The sequence below is a fragment of the Rutilus rutilus genome (assembly GCF_951802725.1).
Source record: "Rutilus rutilus genome assembly, chromosome: 3".
Lineage (NCBI taxonomy): Eukaryota > Metazoa > Chordata > Actinopteri > Cypriniformes > Leuciscidae > Rutilus > Rutilus rutilus.
Window position 1 is genome coordinate 29246547 of NC_140211.1, and position 26097 is coordinate 29272643.

Genomic DNA, 26097 nt, shown 5'->3' on the forward strand with positions numbered 1-26097 from the left:
AATGAAAGTTTTATAGTGCATAGTGTTATCACACTTAATATAAATTGTAATTGTAACTCATCTTGGACTAAACCCACTTTTTATGAGTAAAAGGTCCTCTAATCAAAGCATATGAGATATATCTGCAATGCATCTAAATGTGACAAGCTGTAGTAAAGTGTAGTAGAGACTGTTTTCAAAGGCTGCTCTTTTTGTACTTGCTCTAACACACTACATGATCTTGCTACCTAAAGCATCTCCAGCACCTCCTCTTTCTCCTATTGCACATTCCCTTCTCTTTTCACTTCCCTGGCCAGATGTGTATCAGTTTGGTTTGCATGATTTTTCACTGAGAACCCAGGTTTTTAAAACCAAAGTGGAAATCACTTTTCCTTTAAGCCTATGAATGCATGAGAGGACTCAGCATTGGCTTTCGCCTGATCCAGATCAGTCCTGTACAGGAAAATGTTTCCCCCGTTTAACACCTGGAATCTTTAATGTTCCTCTAAAACCATACATACAGCATTTAAAGAGCCAGTAAGACATCACAGCTCAGCATGAAGGGCTTTCATCTGCCCATTCTGGGCATATTGGCCCTCTATGACCCTCTGGTGTTTGGCTGTCACTTCAGATCAATGGTGTAGACATGACAGAGGCCAGACATGACCAGGCAGTAGCGCTGCTTACTGGCACCTCCCCCACCATCACCCTCCTGGTCGATCGGGACCAGGCCAGTGCAGGGGGCGCCTCCCCTCGAACTCGACCTCATTCACCCCCTCCTCCAGAGCCATCTGACTCACCTGAGCAAGAGGAAGGAGGAGACGAGCACCTTGGAAACCATCTCAACTGTCCCATGGAAGATGAATACCCCATTGAGGTGCGAGCTCTAACTTAAAGTGTGACAGTGAGTCTGTAGGGAATGTGTGAGTTGATAAATGCTGCTTGCTGTAGTTTAATCTCATAACAGCTTCATTTTGATGTTTTAATGCCTCACTCAACAGAGAAAATGGTGCACGGTATGAACATTGCATACTGGATTTATTGTTTTAGGATTGTGATTTGGCCTTTTGAAATTTACTCTATTGCTTTTGCATTTTATTGATGTTCCCTTGATGTTTTGAAGTTGTGTAGGTGTATAGACTTGCCCAGAAGACGTGTGCGTCTCCATCACAAATAACTGAACATTCAGTTATTTTCTCTAAAACATTGACACTACCATTCAAAAGTTTGGGGTCAGTAAGATTTTTCTTTATTAATTTCTTTAAAAAAAAGAAAAAAAACTTTTATTCAGCAAAGATGCGTTAAATTTCATCAAAAGTGACAGACGTTTTATGTTAAACTTTCGATTCATCAGTGTTTCCTGAACCAAGTACCACAGTTTCCACAGAAATATTAACATATTAAGAGTATCATAAGAATAAATTAAGCAGCACAACTTATTTCATCATTGACGATAATAAGAAATGTTTCTTGAGCAGCAAATCAACATATTAGAATGATTTCTGAAGGATCGTGTGACACTAAAGACTGGAGTAATAATGCTGAAAATTCAGCTTTGCAATCAAAGGAATAATTTGTTTTAAAATATATTAAAATACAAAACAATGTAATATTTCAAAATGTTGCTGTTTTTACTGTATTTTTGGTCAAAAAATGCAGCCTTGGTGAGACGAGAGCTTTTTTATTAAAAAAGCAACAAAAACTAAAATGACCAACCCCAAACTTTTGAGAAGTATCCTATTTAGTATTATAAATTAATCCCAAAGATTATATCATCCATCTGACCTATTGCAAACCTAACTTTTTAAACTCAATAAATAAAACTTGACTTCTTAATACATCGCATTTTCCTCTCTGGACAGGAAGTGATGCTGATCAAAGCGGGTGGTCCCCTGGGTTTGAGCATTGTAGGGGGTAGCGACCATGCCAGTCACCCGTTTGGAATTAATGAGCCAGGGGTGTTCATCTCAAAGGTAAAATAAACTTCTTCATTATTATTTACAAGTATCTAGTATGATGCAGGTTAATGTCAAAAATGAATGCTGTGATTTGTGGTCAGTGGAGCTTGTGTCAGATTAATTAATTTCTGACCTTATTGCGTCTGAGTAGGTCATCCCCAATGGCTTGGCCTCTCAGAGTGGACTTCGTGTGGGTGATCGTATCTTGGAGGTGAACGCCATCGACCTGCGACATGCCACTCACCAGGAAGCTGTTAGAGCATTGCTCTCCAACAAACAGGAGATCCGCATGCTTGTGCGCAGAGATCCCTCGCCTCCCGGCATGGAGGTATTATCACATTTGCACAGGAATGTGAGCAAAACCTATAGTATGGCCAGATGCCATCAGGTGGTTCCTTAGTCACATCTGTGAAGTTCTCTTGGCTCAGTCAGATTTAACAAATGTTAGATTTTCCTGAAAATACGGCATAATGGCCTGCAATGGGATACCCTTACATGCCCTCTAAAACTTTTCTTTATTTATGTTATTGTAGGAGATTGTCATTAACAAGCAGCCTGGAGAAAAGCTAGGAATCAGCATCAGGGGCGGCGCTAAAGGTCATGCAGGAAACCCCTTTGATCCCACAGATGAGGGCATCTTCATTTCCAAGGTAACCATAAAACTTAAACCCTTCAGGATTCTGATTGCAAAAAAAAACGGGTCTGGTTTCCTCCTCACTACAGTCATCTAAATCCTTGATTTGTTTCTCACTTGTTCTTATAGGTGAGCACCAGTGGTGCCGCTGCACGAGATGACCGACTGCGGGTGGGCATGCGCATTCTTGAGGTGGGCAACAACAGTCTGCTGGGTATGACCCACACGGAAGCAGTGAGGGTCTTGCGTGCCTCCGGTGATTCCTTGGTTATGCTTGTGTGTGATGGCTTTGACCCAAGAAACGCTACAGGCATAGAGGTAAACACTTTTACAGGAGGAGAAGCGATCTGCTATGGTGTCCAGCTGTGGCTCAAATAATTATATGATAATATGTACAGTACTTTGCAAATGTCTTAGGCAAGTTAGTATTTTCACCCCCCAAAAAATGGTTAAGCCAGTTATTTATATCTTTTGCTGTAGTGTGTCAGTAGGAAATATCAGTTTACATTTCCAAACATTCCGTTTGCATTAATTGTAATAATCCAGTGAGATTTGTGTATGCACAATATAAATGTATAATAAGTGATATAAAAATAACTGGCTTGAAGTCATATTTTTGGTAAATACTAACGTGCCTAAGACTTTTGCACCGTGCTGTATTAAACTACTACATATTTTGCATATTTATTTGTAATTGATTTGATTTTTCAGGCATCCCCTGGTGTTATTGCAAACCCGTTTGCGTCCGGTATTGTTCGTAAGAACAGTATGGAGAGCATCTCGTCAGTAGACAGAGACCTGAGTCCTGAAGAGATTGACATCATGCAGAAGGTGAGCTCTCTGCGGCACACAGAATAGGAAGAACTGTGGCATGGATGGAAAAATAATATTCTTCTGTCTGAACTTTCCTGCAGGAGGTAGAAATGGTAAGAGAGACGTCCCAGTGGGAACGGGAGGAGATGGAAAAAGTGGTGAGTAATTTCCTCCCCAAATCGCCTTTGTCATAACAGATTATTATCATAATAACAATTGCTATTAAAATGACAACAACTTCCAAATCTCCCCTATAACTATAACTAATATATTTGGATCTGTCCTTTTTCTCTCTTTCTCTTATCTTATGCCCCACTTCTCCCCCAAACCATTCTGAATGATTTTGGGTGTTGCTCATTCCAAACATCACATCTCGTTTCTACTCAATTCCATTCATCTCCTTCATTAAATATGTTCTCGTGTCTACATGGTTCCCTGATTTTATTTTTCATCCATGACTCTGTCACCTAAACCTCATCCCCATCTGTGCAATGGATGTCATCGGAATGTGTGTGTGTGTCCATATTTGTGTCGGTAAAATGTGTGCGTGTGTGATTGGGTAAATTTCACCAACCCACCCCCCACTCCCTCCTTATTACCCTCCCTCTTTTGGTAAAGGAGCGTATGCGCTTGGAGCGCGAGGAGGCAACTCGCTTGCTGGAGGAGGAAACTGAGGTGAGGCCTTATGCCCTCCCTGTCATAACAGCCCACAGTAGGGCTCCAGGAGTGAAACACAGGACCAGCCGTCACCTTGAACATGAACAAATGAGTCATGTCTGAACCTCTGAACATTAGAAGCTCTTTAGATACAGTGTCCTCATACTCAAAGCTTAATGAAAAGTCGAAATAAAGTTCAGAAGATTGTTGAACATGTTCTTTCGGTGAACAAAGATCTTTCAATGTAATCTTTCTAATGCTCTCTCTACAGAATTTGAGCACTGGGCCATTGAAACTGGACTACAAGACACTGGCGGCTCTGCCTACGACTAGTCTACAGAAAGTTAACAGAGTAAGTACCAACATGTAGCATCTTGTTTTAGTAAATAGGCTAGAACGCATCTAAGAAAAAAATATTTGAAAGGCTTTTGGACATAAATGCCAGGTAAGGATTTCCAAACAAATGCTTCCTTATCAAAGTGCGTACACCCACTGGCTGCTGCACGTCCATGAAATGAGCCTTTGTCGCTGCAGACTAGGGCTGAGTATTGACACAGAGTTTATTCAGTTATTTCTATTCGATTTCAATTCACAACCTCTTGATTCGATTCCAATTTCAGTTCATTTGGATATTTGCTTTTGTGGTAAATTATGATTTGGACATGTTCAGCTTTTAAAATTTAAACATCAGATCAAATTGAAATAAATTACATTATTACTTAAATCCTTACAAAAAGTAATAGTAAAAATCAAGTAAACTCGGTAGCTGTTCTGTCGTGAATGTTTATGTTTATGTTTATGTTTATGTTTATTTCATTCATGGATATTTTTCCAACATAACTTACTTCATCATCCTCATATATTTAAATTATAAAACCATGATGAAAAGGAGGCAGGATGAAGAATATCTTATATTTCCTGCCCCCTCAACAATAATAAAAAAAGAAAAACCTCAACATATCAAAAAACTCAACATATCAAATCCCCATCAATGCATGACGATAACAAATGAAACAAACTAGAAACCAAAACAGCAACCTGACACAGATTCCAAAGCAATAGCAAACCATGATCACAACCATCATCATCAATTTCTAAAGTATTCATCCAAAGCAAAAGCAAACCATAATCACGACCATCATCATCATCATCATCATCAATCCCTATAAATGTTCATACAAATCCATTGATTTCTCTTTAAATCTTTTTTTAAACTGAAATATATTTTTACATTGCTTGAGTTCATTTTGCAGAGAATTCCAAACTTTCACTCCCACCACTGAAGTACACATTTGTTTTGCTGTTGTCCTTGCAATTTGATACCTAAAATGTCCCTTTCTTCTTCCTTCATTTTCTATAAGGATAAACAAGTGTTGAAGGTTTGTGGGCAATAATTTATCTTTTGCTTTAAACATAACAATAAGTGTCCGTAATTCAACCAATTCTTTAAATTTTAACAGTTTAGAGTTAAAAAATAAGGCATTTGTGTGCTCTCTATAATCTGTTTTAAATATAATTCGCATGACTCTCTTTTGTAATAGAAAGAGTGACTTTGTGTTGCTTTGGTATGTGTTTCCCCACACCTCCACACAGTAGCTAATGTAAGGCAACACCAGTGCACAATACAAAGTTCTCAATGCCTTATAATCTAACACATGTTTTACCTTATTTAATACAAAAATACTCTTAGATATCTTTTTTTGTATGTGTGAGATATGCGGTTTCCAAGTCAACCCTTCATCTAGTAGCACACCCAAAAACCTAATTTCCTTAACTTGCATTATTTTTGTTCCTGCTATTGATAGTACAATACTTTCGTCTTTTTTTCTATTACCAAAAATCATAAACTTTGTTTTCTTTAGATTTAATGACAACCTATTAATGTCAAACCATTCCTTTACTTTAACCATTTCTTGTTCCATACTAATTACCAATTCATTTAGATCATTTCCTGAGAGGTAAATGTTTGTGTCATCTGCGAATAGAACAAAATTCAATAACTTAGATACATCACAAATATCATTAATGTAAAGTATAAATAATTTTGGTCCTAAAACTGAACCTTGCGGTATACCACATTGAATTTGCATATTATTGGATTTGTTATTATTATACTGAACATACTGTTGTCTTTTATTCAAATAACTACTTAACCAATCCAATACTATTCCTCTCACACCATATAATTGAAGCTTTGATAACAAGATTGAATGATCAATTGTATCAAATGCTTTCTTTAAGTCGATAAACACACCTATTGTGTGTTTCTTGTTGTCAGTTGCATTTACTATGTCCTCAACTATATTCATGGTCGCAGAAGCTGTAGATCTACCTGAACGGAATCCATACTGGCTCTCGTTTAACAACTGTTTTTTTTCAATAAATTCATCTAATTTTTGCACAAAAATTTTTTCAAGGACTTTAGAAAATTGAGATAATAACGAAATTGGTCTATAATTTGTAAACATATGCTTATCACCGTCTTTGTATAGTGGGACCACCTTTGCTACCTTCATCCTATTAGGGAAGATCCCTGTTTGAAATGAGAGATTAAATATGTGACTTAAAGGTTTAACAATACAATCAATGGTTTTTTTCACAATGATCATATCTAACCCATCCGTATCTGTAGATGTCTTGTTTTTTAATGCATTTACTATAGATAGAATTTTATTTTCACTAACATCTCCAAGAAACATTGATTGAAGTATTCTACTCCCCCTTATCCCTCCATCCTGTGGCCCTAAGTTATGTTTTTCAATATTCTCTGCTAGCTTGGGTCCCACATTTACAAAAAAGGAATTAAATTCATTTACTACTTCGTTTAAGTTTTTAATTTTCTTATTATCCTCATTTATGAAATGGTGTGGTGTACTGTCCTGACCTGATGTACTTTTCCCAATCAACTTATTCAAAATATTCCATGTTCCTTTAATATCAGTTTTGTTTTTTTCCAATAAGCTCCCAAAATAATCTTTTTTTGCTTGCCTCATTATTGTTGTTAACTTATTTTTATACAGCTTATACTTCATTTCTGCTTCTTTTGACCTAATTTTAATAAAATCTCTATAAAGTTTATTCTTCTTTTTGCATGCATTCTGTAGTCCCCTAGTAATCCAAGGGTTTTTGCTAAAGCTGTCCCTATATCTACATTGCACATATGGACAATGCCTTTCATACAATGTAAGATATTTATCTAGAAAAGCTTCATATGCTGCATTTACTTCCCCGACATACACCTCTTTCCAGTCTTGCTCACTCAATTCATTTCTAAATCTACAAATTGCTTCATCTGTCCTTTTTCTAACATATTTAGTCCCACAGCCAGCTTCCTTCTCATTGGGTATTTTACAATCCAAAACACAAAAAACAGTGTCAATAAAATAGCTTGTAAACAATGATACATAACTTTGTATTTACCTCAGGGAAGCTATTCAATATCAAAGTGCATCATAAATAAAAACGTATCTCAAAAGAAAGAGTCGACTCTGAACCGCTCAAACGAGTCGTTTGGAGTTCTAATCTATTTTCGCGAAGTTCACACGTCACGACTTACTACGTTCCGCGTAAGAGGTGGATAAAGATATATATCAGAATCAGTTCGGAAAGAAAGTCTCTCAATTAAATCTGTAAACTATACTGTCAGTTGGTACAATACTAATAACATTAAAGTGCCCCTATAATGCTATTTTAAAGTCTTCTAATTTTGTTTAGGAGGTCTCCTACAACAGGTTTACATGCATCAAAGGTCAAAAAAACGTTTCATTTTCTCATAATAAACATTGCACATCACATTTTTCAATGATTCTCAAACGACTCCATGGATGAATCAGTCTCTCTAAATCCCTCCTTTCCGTGAGCTACTCTGCTCTGATTGGCCAGACAGCTCAGTCTGTTGTGATTGGTCTACCATGTACAGCGCATGTCGAAAACAAAAACGGCCATTGCCATAACTGAACTTCAGCTCCATCTGGAGGCTTCTTACAGCTCAGCGATTGTACACTGTAAACTAAAAACGGTGATGAAACATTGGAAGAACTAGTCATTCCACCTGAACCTCCATCGCAAGAGACGCAAGCGTCTTGACGACATGATATCCACACGAACAAGATACAGCAAGATGTCCTGTCCACGCGGAACGTAGTAAGTCGTGACGTGTGAACTTCGCGAAAATAGATTAGAACTCCAAACGACTCGTTTGAGCGGTTCAGAGTCGACTCTTTCTTTTGAGATACGTTTTTATTTATGATGCACTTTCAGCTTTACAACTTTGCAGACTGTTTACATTCACATACAGCTGCACACTGCATGAAAGGTCATTTTCAAAAATTCATAATAGGGGCACTTTAAAGGTTCAAATGAGCAGAGTCTAAACTATTAAATGATCTTGCTAATTATTTTTAGATATAATAATCAACAATAAGAAACATTTACATTTTTGGGGCAGTTTTTATATAAATGATGATGGCTGTCATCGCAGGTTTTTTTTCCTTCGTAACTGATTTATTCAAACATGCATTCAATAAGACATCACTAACAGACCAAATATTATAAATATGTAACAGTGTATATTACATATATAGAGTTATTATTTCAAAGAGTTTATGGATATTGAATAGCTTCCCTGAGGTAAATACAAAGTTATGTATCATTGTTTACAAGCTATTTTATTGACACTTTTTTTGCGGTCGAAACACTGATTGAGAGATAACATGAGGCATGAAACATTTCAGTAAGTTCTACTGTTTCTTTCTAAATACCCGATTGTTGTTTCATGTTTATTTTATGCTGTAACTAGTAGTAAAGAGGAAGAGATGATGGGCACACTTGTACGCCGCTTGAGCTGAGGCGGCTGCAGAGATCGTTCTGTCACACTACATTAAAGAGCATCAAAATTACATTTATGTTTGAATTTTGTGATAAAATTGGCAGAATTTAAAAGCGTAGTCTTTGTTACTTATTAAAAGTAACAAAGCACAAAACTTATGGGTCAGCTCATATTTCCTCAGATGCTTGAATGCTTAGTGTATTGGTCTTCTGAAACATTATGAGGTCAAGCTTTACATTTGCTTAGTAGTGCTCCTTTTACTAGTAGTGCCAAAGGTGAAGCAGTCCAGCTGCTGGTCATTCCAGCCATACCTCTGACAAAATACAGATTGTATTTGCCGGTGCTCGAGGGGTAGTGAGGGGAGGTGCCGGCCGACAGCTGACAGTAGCTCAAGTTATTTTAAAATGTGTGCTGCGAGCTGATTGGTTGAATAGTTTAATGGGTGGGTGTGGCCATTGAGAATGAGGGACCCTTGGAAGATCTTGACAGTTAAGTTATCTAGAGTCGAGCCGTTTGGAATCAGCTCCTGTCATCGTATTGTGAGTGTACCACTGCTATTACTCTACAACTCTTTGACTTTTCTGTTATTTCTTTATCACTCATTCCTTCTTTACTACTTTCTCTTCTTTCTTTTTTTCCTGAGTGTTTTATCTTTTACTGAAATAATAACAGTATCTATTGGTTGTTGGACGTTGAGTTTGAGTTAAGTCAGTAATTGTATTATGTTAGTTCCACACAAACATCCCACTTACAGCGATGTATTGCCTTTAGTGATGTTCAGTAAAGGTTATAAAATGAAGTAGATGTAATTTGAGCTTTGTAATTTTTGTTTTTTGATGTTCCTTGATATATTCCTTGCCTCTTTATCTTTAATTTTTAGCCTGTGTCTATTTTCTGGGAATGTATAACCTACATAGCACTAGCAGCTGTTAGCAAAGTTAAGTGAGGCATGGAGAGGGGGTGGACTGCTCTTAGACAGGGAAACACTACCGCACCGTTTTTCGTGGTATATGAAGAACCATTTAGTCACGGCTATTTATAGAGACTGTTTTGTAGAGCAGTGACTTTTATCTGCACACAAGAGCCATTGAATGAAGTTTTTTATTAGAATGAGGCCATTAACTGTGTGTGACGGTCACAACTTAAGCATCACAATGTGCCACCAACTGCACCTGTTTGCGAAGCCACATTTGAAGCATTTTTTTCCCTGTGATGAGAATCAGAGAACAGATTTATAATTCTTCGTAAAGTTGCATATTGTGGTTAGTGTCCACTCTGTAGTTACATGCACTTGTAAGAACTACTTAGGTTTATATTAGGTTGTATATTTAAACTTCAGTTGTCTCAAAGCAAGCATTCAACGTTCATGATGGTAAAAAGATTTTAAATTGTGTATACCTCCTTACAGTTGTAGTAACTACGTCAAAACTGAAACGTTATTTTTAATAAACTGTTAAAATAGTTCTTTAATTGAAAAGATTTAAATGTATTGTTTATTTAAAAAAATAAAACTTAAATGAGAAAGAAATGTTGCATTGGAAATTTACTTTTAAGTACTTAAGTACTACCTTTTCTATAACTGAAATAAAAATGAATTAAAGCTATAAAAACAAAAACTAATAAAATGACAAAAGTACAACAAAACTGTTCAAATCAAAATGAAAACGGAATATATAAACTAAGGTTAATTCAAAATATGAATGAAATGTATAATATTATATAATTAATACTAAAATAACACAGCACTGAATCGTAAAAACAGCTCCCTGGGTATTGAATTCATTGATTATATTTTTCACATTAAGTTTTCTCTGAAATTTTTCTCTGAGTCTGTCACAGGACATATCAAGCCTAAAATCTATATTAAAGCACACAGCACATTAGTGCAAATGTTCAGGATTGAGTGACTGTTCACTGTGAGATGTCTCAGGATGATGGGATAGCTGTATTTAGCGCCTCACTCATCTGAATTGGCGTGACCGGTAGATGTTTGTGACTTTAGCATGGCTGTGATTCTTCCCAACTCTGCCAGACTAAACCCAACTGTTTCACTCTTTACTGCTTTTCTTTTCTTTTACATTTTCTGTGTTCTCATTCTCATGTCATTTTCCTGTCCCCTTCATGTATCATTAGTTGCTCTGCTCTTTTATCGGTCTTTGTTTCCTTCTCACATTATTTCTCCCTTTTGTCTCTGTCGACCACATTCTCTCTCTCATTCCTCAGTTTTCTCCCTCCTTTGCTGCATTCGTCACAATGGAGGCTGCCATGCCAACTGGCCCTGTAGATCCCCTGGGTTTTGAGAAAGTCCATGCCTCTATGTACCATGTAGAGCCCATTGCCCTCCCTTCATCTCCAGTCTACCCAGCCGCAAGTTCAGCGGCTTTAAAACAGCCCCAAGCCGACACATGGGACCCACTCCCAGCTCTAGGAGTGCCACAAGAAACTAACCAGGAAGAAGAATGTCTTGTGGACTCCCAGCCAATCTGCTTTAGTGAAAACCCCTTCCTTGTGGCTAATCGCAAGGGCAAAGGCTGCCCTCCTGAGGAGCGCATTTTATCAGGGCCACCTGTGGGTTACGGCAGGCATGGGCAGCTGCAACCCTGGTTGTACAGCAAGGCAAGCAGCCTTGAGGAGTGTGTTTTGTGACTGAGTGTGTTTCTGGTCAAGCATGGTGTGTCATCAGTAGCTATTTAGAGTTAACATACCACCTTAATCCCAAATGCCATCCAAAGACTTGAATAGCTGCTTTAGACTTATCAATGTCTTAAAAAAAAAAGGTTGTAAAATTGTTTCACAGAAAAATACATGACTATGTACATTTCCCATGTTTAGAAAATAGGTGAAGCTGAAAATGGAACGGATGCAAAAATGGGACTTTGTACTGTGCTTTAACGTATGGTCTTGAGGCATTTAAACATTCCCAGAGTGACTGAGAATGCTTTGAATGTGAAATCAACAGGTGCTGAACAAAAAGAGTGAAGGGCTCAGGCCTCTCACCTTAAATACAGACCTGCCACTAGCCAGTTACAGGAACTTAAAACACTGTTTTTTTTAAAGAAACGTTTAAAATGTTTTCTGTAGCATGACATTGTTGTAGACACTGTTTGTAAGAATGCGTTTTTATGGCATCACTGCTTGATTTCAAATGATCTGAGGCACGTAATACAACACATTTGTCATCAAGTGCAGTTGTTTATGGTTTGCTGTTGTTACTCTCAAATCAAGATTAACTGCTTCTATAAAACTTTGTAATTTGGTAAATTTTGCTTATTGGAAATGGCAGACCTCGTCTTGCTTTGTGAAATACTTCACTGACAATGAGCAATTCCTTTCCTGTACTTGCTCTAGTGATGTGTTAATTTTTCTGTATTTCAGGGTTCACCGTCTGAGCTTCTCAGGATTGACAGTCCTGTCCGAGATGCTGCACACTCTCCACACAACTCGCAGGTCAGTCCCACTTAAATCGGTTGCACTCCCTTTTCATTATCAGCCCTTTCTTTTCTCATTTGTTTTCATGTGGCTGTCGAACATTTTCCATTGGGAGGGCTGTACAGATTTATCAGGTCTATTTTTTACAGGTCTAGTTAATGTCTTCATTAAGTTAGTATTCTGGTTGATGGCCTATGTGCTCTGACTCCACCAGTCGTCATGACATTTCCATATTTCTCAGCAGTCCCACAAATCTTCCTCTGCGATGCTTGGAAGAGAGGTTCGATATGTAAGTGGGCTGACTAGCCCTTGTATGGCCTGCACTAGCTCCATTTGGCTTTGCATTAGATGTTAAGAGAGGAATGGTGTACGAGCCTGACTGTAACTGAGCATGTCCTGCTTTTCATGCTCTCTGCAGCAGTGAAATGCTTGACTCTTATAGTATTTATTTACACCAGACCAAGCAACTGAGCATGTAACTACAGCTTTGTAAATTAACACTGCATAATAAGACCTTGGGAATCATATTTAGTGAATGTAACAAATTATAAGATCCATATCCATACTGTTCAAAGTTTGTGGTTGGTGATTTAAAAAAAAAGAAGTTTTTAATAAAGTATCTTATGATCACCAAGGCTGAATTTGTTTGATTTTAAAATACAGTAAACACAGAAACCATTTTAAATTATAATAATAATTCTATTTAATATATTTAAAATATATTTTATTCTTGTGATGGTAAAGGTGAATTTTCAGCATCATTACTCCAGAAATTCACCTTAACCATCACAAGAATAAAATTGTCACATGGTCCTTCAGAAATCATTATAATAATCTGATTTGATGCTCATGAAACATTTCTTATTATTATTAATATTAATTGAAAACATGTTTTTCTGGGAACCATGATAAAAAAATTTTTATTTGATTTAATGAAAAGTTCAAAAGAACAAGAACGTTTATTTGAAATATATTTTTTACTCTTACCAATCTTTTGAAATATAATATAATAAAGCCCACATGTGCAGTTACTGGACTTGAAACGACAAATCCCATGTGAAAACATTCTCTTTCGTTCACTAATTTTTACATCATGTTCATCATTTTCTTTTTTGTGTGTTTCAGTCAAACATTCAGTTCCCTTCAAATGCAAACACCAAGGATAGTTCATCATCAGTGAGTGTCAAAAAGTGTAGATATCTAGTAATATATACTAGAGCAAGTTCATGCTACTATTAATTTGAATTACATTACCGACCAGATTATGTTAAACTTGCAATCATTATGCAAATGTGAAATGTCAAAAACAGTAAAGGTCACTGGAAAGTGTCTTAGCTATAGTACTTTCAGCATCTTGCTACCCAAATGGTGGATAGTTGGATTTACTGTTATTTAATTTCTCTCTCTTTTTAGACTAAACCTGGTGCCATCCAGCCATTCTCTAGGGTGCGTCCCGCTGTGTCTCCAGCCAGTCAGGATGGCCACAGCAGTCCCAACCCTTTCCAGCATGGCCTCTCTCCCATCAGCTCTCAGACCACTGTAAGATCCCTCACCACTGTCTGAACCCTAATGAGGCTCCCCCTTCATCCTCAGTTACCAATGCCTAAAGACCAACAGAACGCAACTGTTGTTTTATTTTCTCCATATATATTCCAAGGTGTGATTACCGCTGTGCCTATTAAGCCTAACAAATGGTCACACCATAATCCAGGTCAAAGAAACGGGTTGTTTAGAAAACAAAGACATATCAACTTCTCACTGCAAGTAACATTGTGCCTGTTTTCTATCAAGACACTTCTTTTGGATTTTTTTTCTTTCCCTAATCACACAAACCACATTGTTTGCACAGCAAGGTTTACACTCGCATTATCTCAGGATACCAGTGTAAACTAAAATATCGTCCAGAGTCGTTTGCCCCAGTCACCATAACCACAGACCTCCCTCATACTTTCAATCTCTCTCCTCTCCTCTCCTCTCCTCTCCTCTCCTCTCCTCTCCTCTCCCTCCATCTTTCCATTGACATTGGCGAGTGGGCTGCATGCGGTCTAGCCCTACATTTTCCTCCTGTGCTCTGCCTTTGCTGCTCTGTCTCTCATTAGCTGTTCCATCCTTTTTGTCCTCTGTCTGTTTCTCTACCCCTCCACCCCTCCGTCTTCGACCCCCCCCCCAACCCCTCGTACAGCCTCGTGCCCCATCCCCTGACACACATGAGGAATACCCCATCAATATCAAGCAGGTATATAAGGCCTTCGCAGCTGTGCCACACTCCCTGGCCGTACTGGAACCCCCACAGGTAGGACAAATGCTCCTCAAGGTTGTGAGCATGTGTGGTTCCCCCGTAATCCAGTGCTTGGTCACCCATACTTCCTGTTTGGGGAGTCTTCCCATTGGACACTTGTTCCTTTGGGAGCTTGTTTCCTATTTGCTGTTGTTGTGCATGAGTCACTCGTATGGTGCTGTCGAATCCAGGAGTTCATTTCACAGGGTCACTAATGTGCGTCATTCATCTGTCACTTGGTTGTTTGATGTTCTTGATTTGATATTGTGACTCCTTCCAGTGTGTAAAGTGTGTCCTCTCATCCATCAGGACTTGTTTTGTATCAAGTGTGTCTTAACTGAATCATTTTTCCTTTTCACTCTCGTTTGTTAGGATCTTTATGCTCCACGGAACAATGTCAGTGCAAAGCAACCGTCACCAGAGGTATGTCTTCTATCTTTGTAATCCGTAACATTTTTAAAGAGCTGTTTTAAACTGGAATACACTACATGACTTTATCCCTGGTTTTTGCTCCGATTTTCAGTTCGTAAGCATCAGAGCTAGTTGCTGAAAGTCAGTCTGCAGATTTTGGCCAGTCACTTGTGGACATAGACAGATTTTTTTCAAGCTTCAGACTATGACTCCATCCTCCATCGGAGGATATAATTTTTTTTTAATATTTTGCACCATACATTTTAAAATGTATATTGTTTTCATTTATGTGTCTCCTAACAATGAGCCACATGGTTTTGCGGGAGTTTCTCGACAGAACAGTTTAACAGTCTGTTAGTGTGTGATCCTCTGTTGTTTAGTGTATGATGCCCTTTTTATTTTAAGTCAGCTAGTGTATGATTAAAATCTCTTCAGATTTTAAAAGTCCTGTAGTGTATTCCAGCCTTTCGTCAACATGATGGTATGAGCCTGACACATAACCCTTATTTGGTGTGTATTGACTCACCACAACTTAAGAACGCAACACTGTTTGCAAGCGTGATGTTGATATGCTGTACGTGATGGCTCTTTCAGCCTGAGCTGAATAATGAGGTGTTTATGGATGAGGGTGATGGTGAGGGCAGTGGTCCTCTCAGCTCTCGTCCCTCCCTCTCATCTGACCGCCACGAGTACAGGAGCCTGGCAGCCGTGCCACGCCTGTCTCGCCCCTCAATGGAGTCGAAGGTACCCAGCTCGTCTCCAGCAGAACCACTCTGACACTTTTTGGATGCTTTTGAGCTTGAGAGGTGGTGGTGCAGGTGTATATGTCGCTTCGAACCACAACAATTAACGTAATTCATGCGTGTCCGAAATGTCAAGAAGCCAGATCATCCGGCAGCATGCATTTCGGTAAAGAACGGGAACGTGTTCGATCGGTGTTCTGCTCTGAATCAAGGCGGTTATTGTTGGTGACAAGGCTTCAGGAGAGCAATAATTTTAGTCTTTTTTTGCAATGGCAGCAATTTTATGCAATCACTGCATCATCATGGTGGTGGATCAGCAAATATTTGGTACTTTTATGCAAATTCTTACTCATTGTCTTAATTTCAGAACATCATGGGAGCTGCTCTTGCATGCCGGATGCATGTAAAATTTGGTTGCATGTAAATCGTTCTTTATAATTGATCTGAAACTTGAATGTCCGTATCTCTCTCTCACTCACTCTCTCCCAGACTCCCCCCTCTTTTGGCAGAGATAGTCCAGAGCAGCGCTCTTTCAGAGACAGACAGAAATATTTTGAGATTGATGTGAAGCAGCAGACGCCAGACAAACCTAAACCTCGCATCTCACTTGTGGGAGAAGAGGATCTGAAGAAAATGAAAGAGGAAGAAGGTTTGTGTCTGTGTAGTTGTAAAGTGTACAGTAACTTGAGTTCATGGGTGAATCATGCTAAATTGTGCGTCAATGACTTTCCTCAGCAAAGCGAATTGAACAGAGTGCACGAGAGTATATGCTGGATGAAGACGAGGAGGATGAGGAGGAAGATCTGGCAAAACAGGTGGCAGATATGAAGGCTCACGGAAAGGTTATACTTGATGGTGTGGAGTACAAGGTGGAGAGCTTGGGAAGTCACAGTTCCCCATCTCCACGGCAGTGTGCCACACCTCCAAGCTATAGTGCCACTCCTCCCAGCCACTGTGGCAGCTCAGGGTGAGCTATGCTTTTGCTGAATCATTTGCTAGATTTTCATAGTTGCAAAGTTGTTCTCATTTGGTAGTATTTTATCATTGTAATTTTGACTACAGAACACACTCAAAACATCTAAAACTCCCATCCTGATATCTTTGATGATTAATAATATAAATGCATAACAAAAATATATACTACCATTCAAAAGTCTGGGGTCGGTAAGATTATTTGTTTTTAAATCTAGTCTTATGCTCACCAAAGCTACATTTGATTGAATTCTATTTGATTGAAAATAAAGTAGAAACTGTAATATTATAAAAAATATATGAAGTAACACAGCTCTTTACAATTAATGGATGTAAAAACTGCGTACTTGGCAACCCTGGAATAGGGTCAAATAACGGCGCAATTTTGTAAAACTGTGTTAAAGTGAGATTGCATGAAATTGTTAATTGTATGCAAGAGACATAAACTTCACACACCGTATGAGTTGCAGTCTGTTATGTTTCTCTGCCCCCTTTTGATTGGGAGGATACGTCTGTCTTAAAGGGATACTCCACTTTTTTTGGAAATAGGCTCATTTTACAACTCCCCCAGAGTTAAACAGTTGAGTTTTACCGTTTTCGAATCCATTCAGCCGATCTCCGGGTCTGGCAGTACCACTTTTAGCATATCTTAGCATAGATCATTGAATCGGACAGGACTATTAGCATCTCTCTAAAAAAAAATTACCAAAGAGTTTCGATATTTTTCCTATTTAAAACTTGACTCTTCTGTAGTTACAATTGTGTACTAAGACCGACGGAAAATGAAAAGTTGCGATTTTCTAGGCTGATATGGCTAGGAACTATACTCTCATTCCTGCGTAATAATCAAGAAACTTTGCTGCCGTACCATGAGTCCAGCAGGTGTAATGATATGACGCAGCGCCTGAAAATAGTCCCCAGCTCGGTAACTTCCAACATGACCGTGACTAAGTTTGTCTAACCTATTAGACCTTTTCATTTTCCGTCGGTCTTAGTACACGATGTAACTACAGAAGAGTCAAGTTTTAAATAGGAAAAATATCTAAACTCTTTGGTCATTTTTTTTTAGAGAGATGCTAATGGTCCTGTCCGATTCAATGATCTATGCTAAGCTATGCTAAAAGTGGTACTGCCAGACCCGGAGTTCGGCTGAACGGATTAAAAAACGGTAAAACTCAACTGTTTAACTCTGGGGGAGTTGTAAAATGAGCCTATTTCCAAAAAAAGTGGAGTATCCCTTTAATCATCGGCTGTTTACCGGTCAATGTCCGATTTTGCAGATAATTGCTTTTATCAGCTAAACAATACATCAGTGCATCCCTAGTAAAGTTGTCGTTTTCGCTCCCCAGTCCTTCCTCTGTCGACGGTAAAGGCGACTCCCAGCGAAATTCAATGGAAGACGGCTTCAGACTGGAGCAGAGACCTAATTCCATGACGGGGTGAATGCTAATTCTCAGAGCTAAACGGTTTGGTGATGTTTCAGGATATTTGAAATGCTTGAACCCAGTTTGTCTTAATAGTTTGATCCCAGTTTATCCCGGTGAATCTGTGGCTCCGATTCGGACGGCCAAGGCAGAACGTAGGCAGCAAGATCGGTTACGCATGCAGAGCCCGGAGCTTGCCGTCGCTATGGACAAGGAGCTGTCGCCTGCTGAAAAACGAGCCCTGGAGGCAGAGAAGAGGGCCATGTGGAGAGCAGCCAGGTATAATGGCCACAGTGTTCATGTGTTATATGAAAATGTATCACGTGAGGAGCATTTTGCTCTCCGGTCTCATCCATTCCTCTGTAACGCTGATCTCGAAAGAGCTGTCCACTTGTGGTGCCTTAATCTCATCTATTTCTCCAGGCTTTTAGTAAAAACTTACCCTGTTTCTCATGTCTTCCCCTTGATGAACAGGGCTTTCAAAGACATTTTCACATTGTTCAAATAGATCAAATATACATTGTTTATACACACAGATATACGTTGTGCATTTGTCTTTGATGGCCCTCAGTTTCAATGTAAACCTCTCCTTAAACTATACTGTCCATTACAGAGTGTTTCCTTTCATCTGTGCTCCTTCCTCTCTTCCCTTTTCTTTGTGTGTTATTGTTTTCTATCCTCTCTACTTTCTTACTTGCTGCTCCCAAGGCCTTATGGTCTAGAGGAGGACGTAAGGCAGTATGAGCAAGACCTGGCTAAGCGGCTCTACCAGTCCCGTGTGAGGGCATCTCTAGGCAGTGCTGCAACCCCTCCCAATTCCTGCTCCTCTTCTTCCTGTCAGCCCAGGTCTGCCCTTAACAGCCAGAAAGCATCATGGGGGCTTAGCTCTGATGCTTGTCACTGCTTGGGGTGCTTGGTTCTTGTGGACATTTTATAGTGCATAGTGTGTAACGGATGAAAAGTTTTGTAGTGGCTTTTTCTGAACAATGAACATGCCCTACAAGAACCCACTACTGCTTTTGCACGTGTGCTATTTTATTTATTATTTAGTTTGGCGGCGCACACCCTCTTTCTCTTTGCTCGCTCACTTTTTCCTCCCATCTGTGTAGCAGTAAAGGTCCCATGTTGTCCTAATAACATGTTTTTCTTTGCTGTTGTTAAAGTTGCTTGCAGTTATTTTTATTAGAGGTGCACTGATACTAGTTCTAGTCAATACCAAGACCTTCATTAAAATGTTCTTCTATGTAAAGGAACCATTGATATTTGGTTCCTTCATATAGAAGCTGTTTAACAGTGCAGCATGTAAAAACACATGCTGGCAGATTTCAATAATCACTTAAATATGTTTTTTGTTCCACATTGCAAGATATTGTGGCCAAAAACCATCCACTTAGACTAAAAGAGCTGCCTGACCAACTACAGTTTTTACAGCTTTTTTTAGGCTATGTGATGTTTAGGTTTGACTAAATCTGATAATAGCACAATAATATTATGCTGATTGGAGCTTGGGATTTTGTAATGGTTGTGCATATGGTCTGTGAATGGACTTTCTGAGCGCACTGTAATGAGACTAAATCGGACTTAACAAATTTTGGCAGAGTGTGTGTTCATGGCTTTAAAAGAATAGTTCACTCAAAAATGTAAATTCAGCCATTATTTATTCACCTACTCACCCTGTGCTAATATAGTCTCATGAACATGCAGTCGTATACAGCAAACCAACAGCCACCAGTCATATGGGATCATCCTGCGATACTTTTGTGGTCACTGTCCGCTGCCATTATATGAACAATCTCAAGACAATAAATATTTGAAAAGTAAAATACGTTGTGATCATATAAAGCCGAAGCTAAACAGAATGCTGTTAAAATGACCATAATGTCCTGTGGCCGGTTGCATAAACCACTTAGACTTAGTCTTACAAGTTAGACATCTAATTTCTTTTCTTCAAGATGAGTCTTTATTTTTATGTCAGTTTACATAAAAAGGTAGATTGGTTTTTGAAAAGTAAGACTGATTAGCCCTAACTAATTGCTTATTGGTCAGATTAGTTCTTAAAGCAGCACTCAGTAATTTCGGGATTTCTTCGCTGTATTCTCGCTTTTTGCTCGCAGGTTTCTCTCTAGAGCTCCCCCCACAGCTTCGGAATAGATATTTGACAACACTGTTGTAAAAACTCGTTGGCGATTCTCAGACACCAGAGGCTAGTAGATCAACGACATCAAAGCAGATGGGACATTCTTTAAAACGTCTTCTTCATTCGGGTTCGAACAGCGTGAGGGAGCGCAATAATGACAGCATTTTAGCAGATTTCTTTTGGCCGTAAAGCAATTGTTTACATCGCGAGACCTGATATCACGCGATACTTCCTGACGCGGCGGCCGGCGGCCCGCCACCTCAAAGTTGCAAGTGCGTATTTTCCGCTCACGGGCACCAGGGGGGTGAAACGACCACCATTCAACCCGAAATAAGTAATATAACCATTCCAATGACTCCGAAGCTGTCAGTTAAGGTAAAAAAGTTACTTAGTTCACCTTTAAGACGCAGCTATGTTTATGCAACCGGCCCCTGGTGTCTCAAAGATCGAAATACATTTGAGCTTTGGGTTTGAAAACATTTGGGCTTACATTAGGAGAAGCTCTGCAGTTCCACCAACAAATGAGACATAGTCGGTGCATCTCTAGTTTGTGATCCTTTCTCATAACTTTTTCACATTTTTGACAGCCTCCATCAAATTTACTTCTCCTGTATTAACCAATCAGTGTGCACAGCACCTCTTCCTCTTTCATCTCTCATCCTGTCTCTCTCCACACACCGTTTGCATTCCTCCTTCACTCTCTGTGCCTCACTGTATCTCACTCTCTTTCCAGGATGAAGTCTCTAGAGCAGGATGCTTTGAAGGCCCAGATGGTCATTGCCAAGTCTAAAGAGGGGAAGAAGCGTGGAACGTTGGATCAGCTGTCGGAGTCACCGTCACCTGCGCCCACACCCTCTCCAACACCAATGGAAGGTGATGATCTCATTTAAATTGATCTGAACAACAAAACAATGCTGAGCTCTGTTTTCATGCTCTGTTGGGTGATGCTGGTTCATTTTTAACATGCAAATGTGTTGTTTCCTAAACAGATATCAGTCCACGGGCAGTGACTTCACCAGGCAGACTGGTATGAGGCTATTGTTATTTATATTTTCCATTTAGTACAGAGCAAACAGCACATTTTGAGTCACCAGTAATGTAGTTGACTAATCCCCTTACTAGAATGCCAAACATAAATGTTTTACTTTTTATGATAAAAAAGTAATTCTTTACTCTTTACAGTCATGTCCATAGCAAGTAGAACATCATCCATGAACTTTTCCTTTATCTGTTTTCTTTGTTGCCCTTTCTTCTTCCTTCCTTGTACTTTTACATGTCTCTGCTTCTCACCCTCTTGTCCTTCCCTTCGTCCATCCTGCCATCTCTCTTTTGCAATGTTGATTTCCCCCTTCTTTCTCTTTCCATCTCTCCACTGCTTATGCCTGTTTGCTGTCCTTTTAGTCCCTGTCAGAAAAGAAGTTTGACTACCGACAATTCGCTGCCATTCCTTCTTCTAAACCCGTTTACGACATTCAGGTATTGCCTGCATGCAAAAGCGTCAAGGAGTCCAGCCTGCCCGAACCCTTTGATCCACTCCTGTCCTCCTGGCTTCCCCTGCTTCCCCTGCTGCTCCTCTCCCTGGCCCTTCTGACAACTAGTTCAAAACTATTAACTATTCAGGCCCTCTACTCGCCAGCGTGAGCAGCATGGTCATTCGTGTTAATGCAGCTTTAAGCATCATTCTGGATCCTAGTTGTCAGCAATTTGGGTTTAGTTTTCAGCTCTAAGGACCATTTCCACTGCTTAAGCTCATCCTGTTCTTACTCTACTTACATTGTCAATACCATGTGCTTGTCTTCTGGTTATGCAGATGTAGCGTAGAGGCGGGGCTTACAGATTGGTCCGTGGGCTTTGCGTTAATCCAAAACATGAGATAACATACTAATGCACTAAAAAAGAAAAACAGCATTGCATTGTCCTCTTCCTCCCTCCACTCTGTGTGCGGCCCTGCGCACTCGCTCTCAAAAGAGCTGAATGTGGCTCTGCCATGTGATGTCACTGGGAGAGACAGTTCTACCGGGGATGCAGGGTGTCATGGGAACAATGGAACGTCGTGTTTTGTGGTTGTGTTTCAAGATCTTTGTATGAAGGGAAATTGGGCATGTGGGGTGAAGTTAATGTTCCAATACTCTTCCTCTGGCACTGGACCAAAAGACCACCAAATCTGTGAGACTGACACAATGTGTCAAACTGGTGTCTAAATTGGTGCCACTAAATTGATATTAAGTAATGAATGAAGCAATTACGAATGAATGAAGCATTTATGTTTGTATGAAGATTCAGCTAACACATTTATGGTGTTGACATCATATTGCTGATTTAGATCTGCTGAATATGGATCGTTTCAATGAATAACAGTCAAGTCTTTATTGGATCTTTGAAAGGGATAATTAATGCTCTGATTTGCTAATCAGGTTTTGTTTTTTGTTTTCAAATTTGATTGGTTTGGTGGAGCACCAGTATTTGTATTATTTACTTGATAAGTTAAGCTGGATCAGTGTGTCTTTAGACTACATTCACAATGTCATGTTTTTGGCCCTCAAATTGTCCTGTGCAGACAGAAGCAGCCCCCAAATAATGTGTGTATAATCAGGCAACTGAAGTCAGTCACTCTAACTCATGGTGTCGTTGAATAGAGCTTTTAACCAGAGTGACAGGTAACAATAGTAATATCAAGAGTTTATGTAGTGTTACATTTTTGTACATAACGTTATTGTAATGTTTTTTTTATATTATCTCATTTTTATTCTCAAGTAGTTCCTGCTGCTTTTGCCCTCTCAGATATGCAGCCAAAACTTTATAACTTGTTTTTTTATTTTTCTCAAAAAGTTTTCTCACATTCTCTCCAACCACACAATGCCATTATTTTGTCATAAATGTTACTAGTTATTGAGTGTCTGCCATTTTTAGAAGCTTTAGAAGTGTGTATAAAAGTGATTTTCCATTTTAGTATAAATTACATACATCATTTCACAAGCTTACAAGGATATACATTACAAACATACATTAATATTTAAAAGATTGTGGCAAGTTTTGTTCAGCGAGGCCACATTAAATTGACCAAAAGTGACTGCATCTCAAGAATTTTACATTTTTCATCTGAAATATGAAAAAAAATAAAATCCTGTTCTTATTAAGAGACACTTAAGACTGGAGTAATGGCTGCTGAAGTTTTTTTCATGTTACTGTTTTTACTGTATTTTTGATCAAATAACGCAGCCTTAGGGAGCATTAGAGACTTCTCTCACAAACTTTAAGAATCTTACTGACCTCAAACATTGAACTTTTGTAGTGCAAGTTGTTCCCTTTTAAAGTCGCCTTTAAAGCCTAGATACATTTGTTTTGTTGGATTATGTTAAACATAGGTCATTCAAAATGCCTCTAGTCGATCCTAATTTACTGCACTCTGGATTCAAGCAAAGCCATACGCAGGAAGTCTGATAAATCCTTAAATGCTATTTGGTGGCCTTTTGAGACTGCCATTATTTGACTAAGTGTTTAATATGTTGTGTTTATGTGAGTTCCTGTGTGAAGAAGCACCTTCACCCTGACTGGGATAATTTAATGTAGTTCTCGGGGTTATTCGGGGGGTGGGGGGGGGTGAAAAAAACTGGTTGGCAACGTGTTTTTGGTGGGGGTGAAGGTTTGTTCAGCATGCCTGTGTTGTGAGATTTTGGAGGGACTGTTGTGTGAAGTTTTAAGCAGACTCTTAAAAGCGTTAAAACAAGCTTAGTATTTTCTTCCAATTCTTAAAATGATCTGCCCTGAAAAAGAAGAGATGGAAAAGGTCTCTCAAATATCCTTGAAGTGCTTGTTGTGGGTGTTTTGGGGACATTTTCAGCATTAGGCCAATCCTTGAACAACATCTAACTGGATCTTCAACAGAGGAGCACGAGAAGTTTGTAGGCCTTATGGACCTTATTTTAAGATAGATGTCCCTCAGTAAGTCTGTCCGCAGCTGTTTTAACCTCAGCTTTGAAGCAGCAGCTCCCCTACAGAAGTGCTTTCTGATCAGGTGAAGGTCAAGCAGCGTCTCCCAGAACAGCTCTGTGGCTCAGATGTCTAGAGTCTGTTGATCCAACCGACCACTGTGCCGTTCTAAATACCTCGTCTTGTCATTTTAATTTGTCTCTTTAGACTGAATATTTACACCTAGCATTTTTGCAATTCAGCCAAAAAGAGCTATTCATGTGGGACACCTGAAAGTTTTGCTCTGGTATTTGTCTTTTGGGTAAGAACAAAAAGATGAGCTGTTGAATTCTTACTGAACGTTTCCTCCTCTTACGCTCCGTCTCTCTCTTGCAGTCCCCTGGTGCAGGTGATGACGTGCGCTTCATGGATGATGCCTCCAGTAACCCTGGTAAGATCCTCAGAGTGAATTCAGTCTACTGGGTATCTTTATGTGTTCACTAGTACTTGGCTTACAGTTATTGTCCCCTTGACACAGGTGACTTCCTTGGATAAATGCTCTTCTAATATTGGTAGGAGATCTGTTTGTGTGTGAGTGTGTGTGTGTGCGCATATGCATTGGTTTTTGATAAGAAGCCTGCTGTACTGCACTTGTTTATGGGCTAAACTTATCCACCTTTTTTCTAATAAGCCCCATGACGCTTTGCTCGAATTATGGGAGTAACTTCCATTAAACTGTAAACAATCAGTGAAAGGTTCGGTCTATAAACGCAATAATAAGCTTTTTCAAAAACGGAGATTTCATTTTTCTACTCACCCTTCAACCATCGAACATTAAAAGGAATTTTAAAAGTTGTAACAAATTACTACAACAGACAAGGAATAACCCCAAAAGCTCGATTTTCCGCAGCAATATTACGAACGTGTTAAATATCACTGTAGGAACATTGCGTGATATTTCAAAATGATTTCTATCATTTTGACAGACAATAAATCTTTAGAAACGTTACAGTAAACACTGCTAATAGGGATAAAAAGTGAAAAGCAGAGACAATCACATTTTAAAGCATCCGTGTGAAAACAAACCTGGAAAGAGAAACGAGATTCTTAGTGCATTCCAGTGAATTATTCATGGGATATATGGTAAATTAAATCGGGACAGCAGACCACAAATGACCAGTATGTTGTCTCTTTTCATGCTGTTACAGCAGAATACAAAGAAAAAAATGTAATCAGGAGGAAAAGAATGCAGCGACTGAAAATAGCTCTTTCCGTAGATATTCTTGTTATACCATGTCACATAAAAATTCCAGGTGTTTCGTTATTCTTAAGTCTGAAAATAGCACACAAAGGAAATTTGACAGCTCATTCAGTCAAACTGACAAATAAGGATTATTTATAGGGCAACTTTATGATTTGAAATTACCGTATGTTTCAGTATTTTTGAGTGGAACTTCCCCAAACTGGAAGCGCCTTTCATAATCTAAAACGCGGTAGGCTTGTTAGGAAAAAGGTGGATAATCTGCAATTTCTTTAAAATTACAGAGGTTCAGGTGAGCTTTCAAGGTTACTTGATTAAGAGTTCTACCAATTTTTCAAAATAGGTGTGTCTGAACACAGCCTGACGACATGAACTGCATGTGAATTTTAGCAATCTGAATGTAATGCCACATGCTGTAGTTTGCCAAAACAGTAACATAAGTCTTATAATAGATGAAGATTTAAACAGCTACCTTCTGTTTGACGTAGTGTGTAACAGCAGTGGTCAACACAGTCACATAACTTCTTAGCCGATATTTTTTTATTTATTTTTTTATGGCTGAAAACCGATCAGTGTTCCATATTCTATCGTTTAAAATACTACAAGTACAATTTTGAGAATGTGCTTAAGATTACATTTAACAGTTATTGAGTTATTGCTGTTC

General features: G+C 38.9%; 1 protein-coding gene across 11 annotated transcripts in view; it reads left to right on the forward strand.

Moving 5' to 3' along the window:
- Positions 1-26097, forward strand: part of scrib (scribble planar cell polarity protein) — a 112459-nt gene that overhangs the window by 81800 nt on the left and 4562 nt on the right. For 5 of the 11 annotated variants that reach the window (XM_084403584.1, XM_084403589.1, XM_084403587.1 and 2 more), the window contains 23 exons: positions 611-856; positions 1842-1952; positions 2089-2265; positions 2471-2587; positions 2701-2889; positions 3283-3402; positions 3486-3542; positions 4003-4059; positions 4313-4393; positions 12245-12316; positions 13424-13474; positions 13712-13837; positions 14481-14591; positions 14949-14999; positions 16220-16379; positions 16466-16697; positions 18052-18141; positions 18223-18405; positions 18835-18972; positions 20997-21136; positions 21253-21290; positions 21665-21739; positions 24569-24623. In XM_084403584.1, coding sequence (XP_084259710.1) covers positions 611-856; positions 1842-1952; positions 2089-2265; positions 2471-2587; positions 2701-2889; positions 3283-3402; positions 3486-3542; positions 4003-4059; positions 4313-4393; positions 12245-12316; positions 13424-13474; positions 13712-13837; positions 14481-14591; positions 14949-14999; positions 16220-16379; positions 16466-16697; positions 18052-18141; positions 18223-18405; positions 18835-18972; positions 20997-21136; positions 21253-21290; positions 21665-21739; positions 24569-24623 — 2677 coding nt within the window. Of the gene's footprint in view, positions 1-610; positions 857-1841; positions 1953-2088; positions 2266-2470; positions 2588-2700; positions 2890-3282; positions 3403-3485; positions 3543-4002; positions 4060-4312; positions 4394-12244; positions 12317-13423; positions 13475-13711; positions 13838-14480; positions 14592-14948; positions 15000-16219; positions 16380-16465; positions 16698-18051; positions 18142-18222; positions 18406-18834; positions 18973-20996; positions 21137-21252; positions 21291-21664; positions 21740-24568; positions 24624-24710; positions 24745-26097 lie in introns of all 11 variants that reach the window. The other 6 variants (XM_084403585.1, XM_084403593.1, XM_084403586.1 and 3 more) reach the window with 4 other exon arrangements.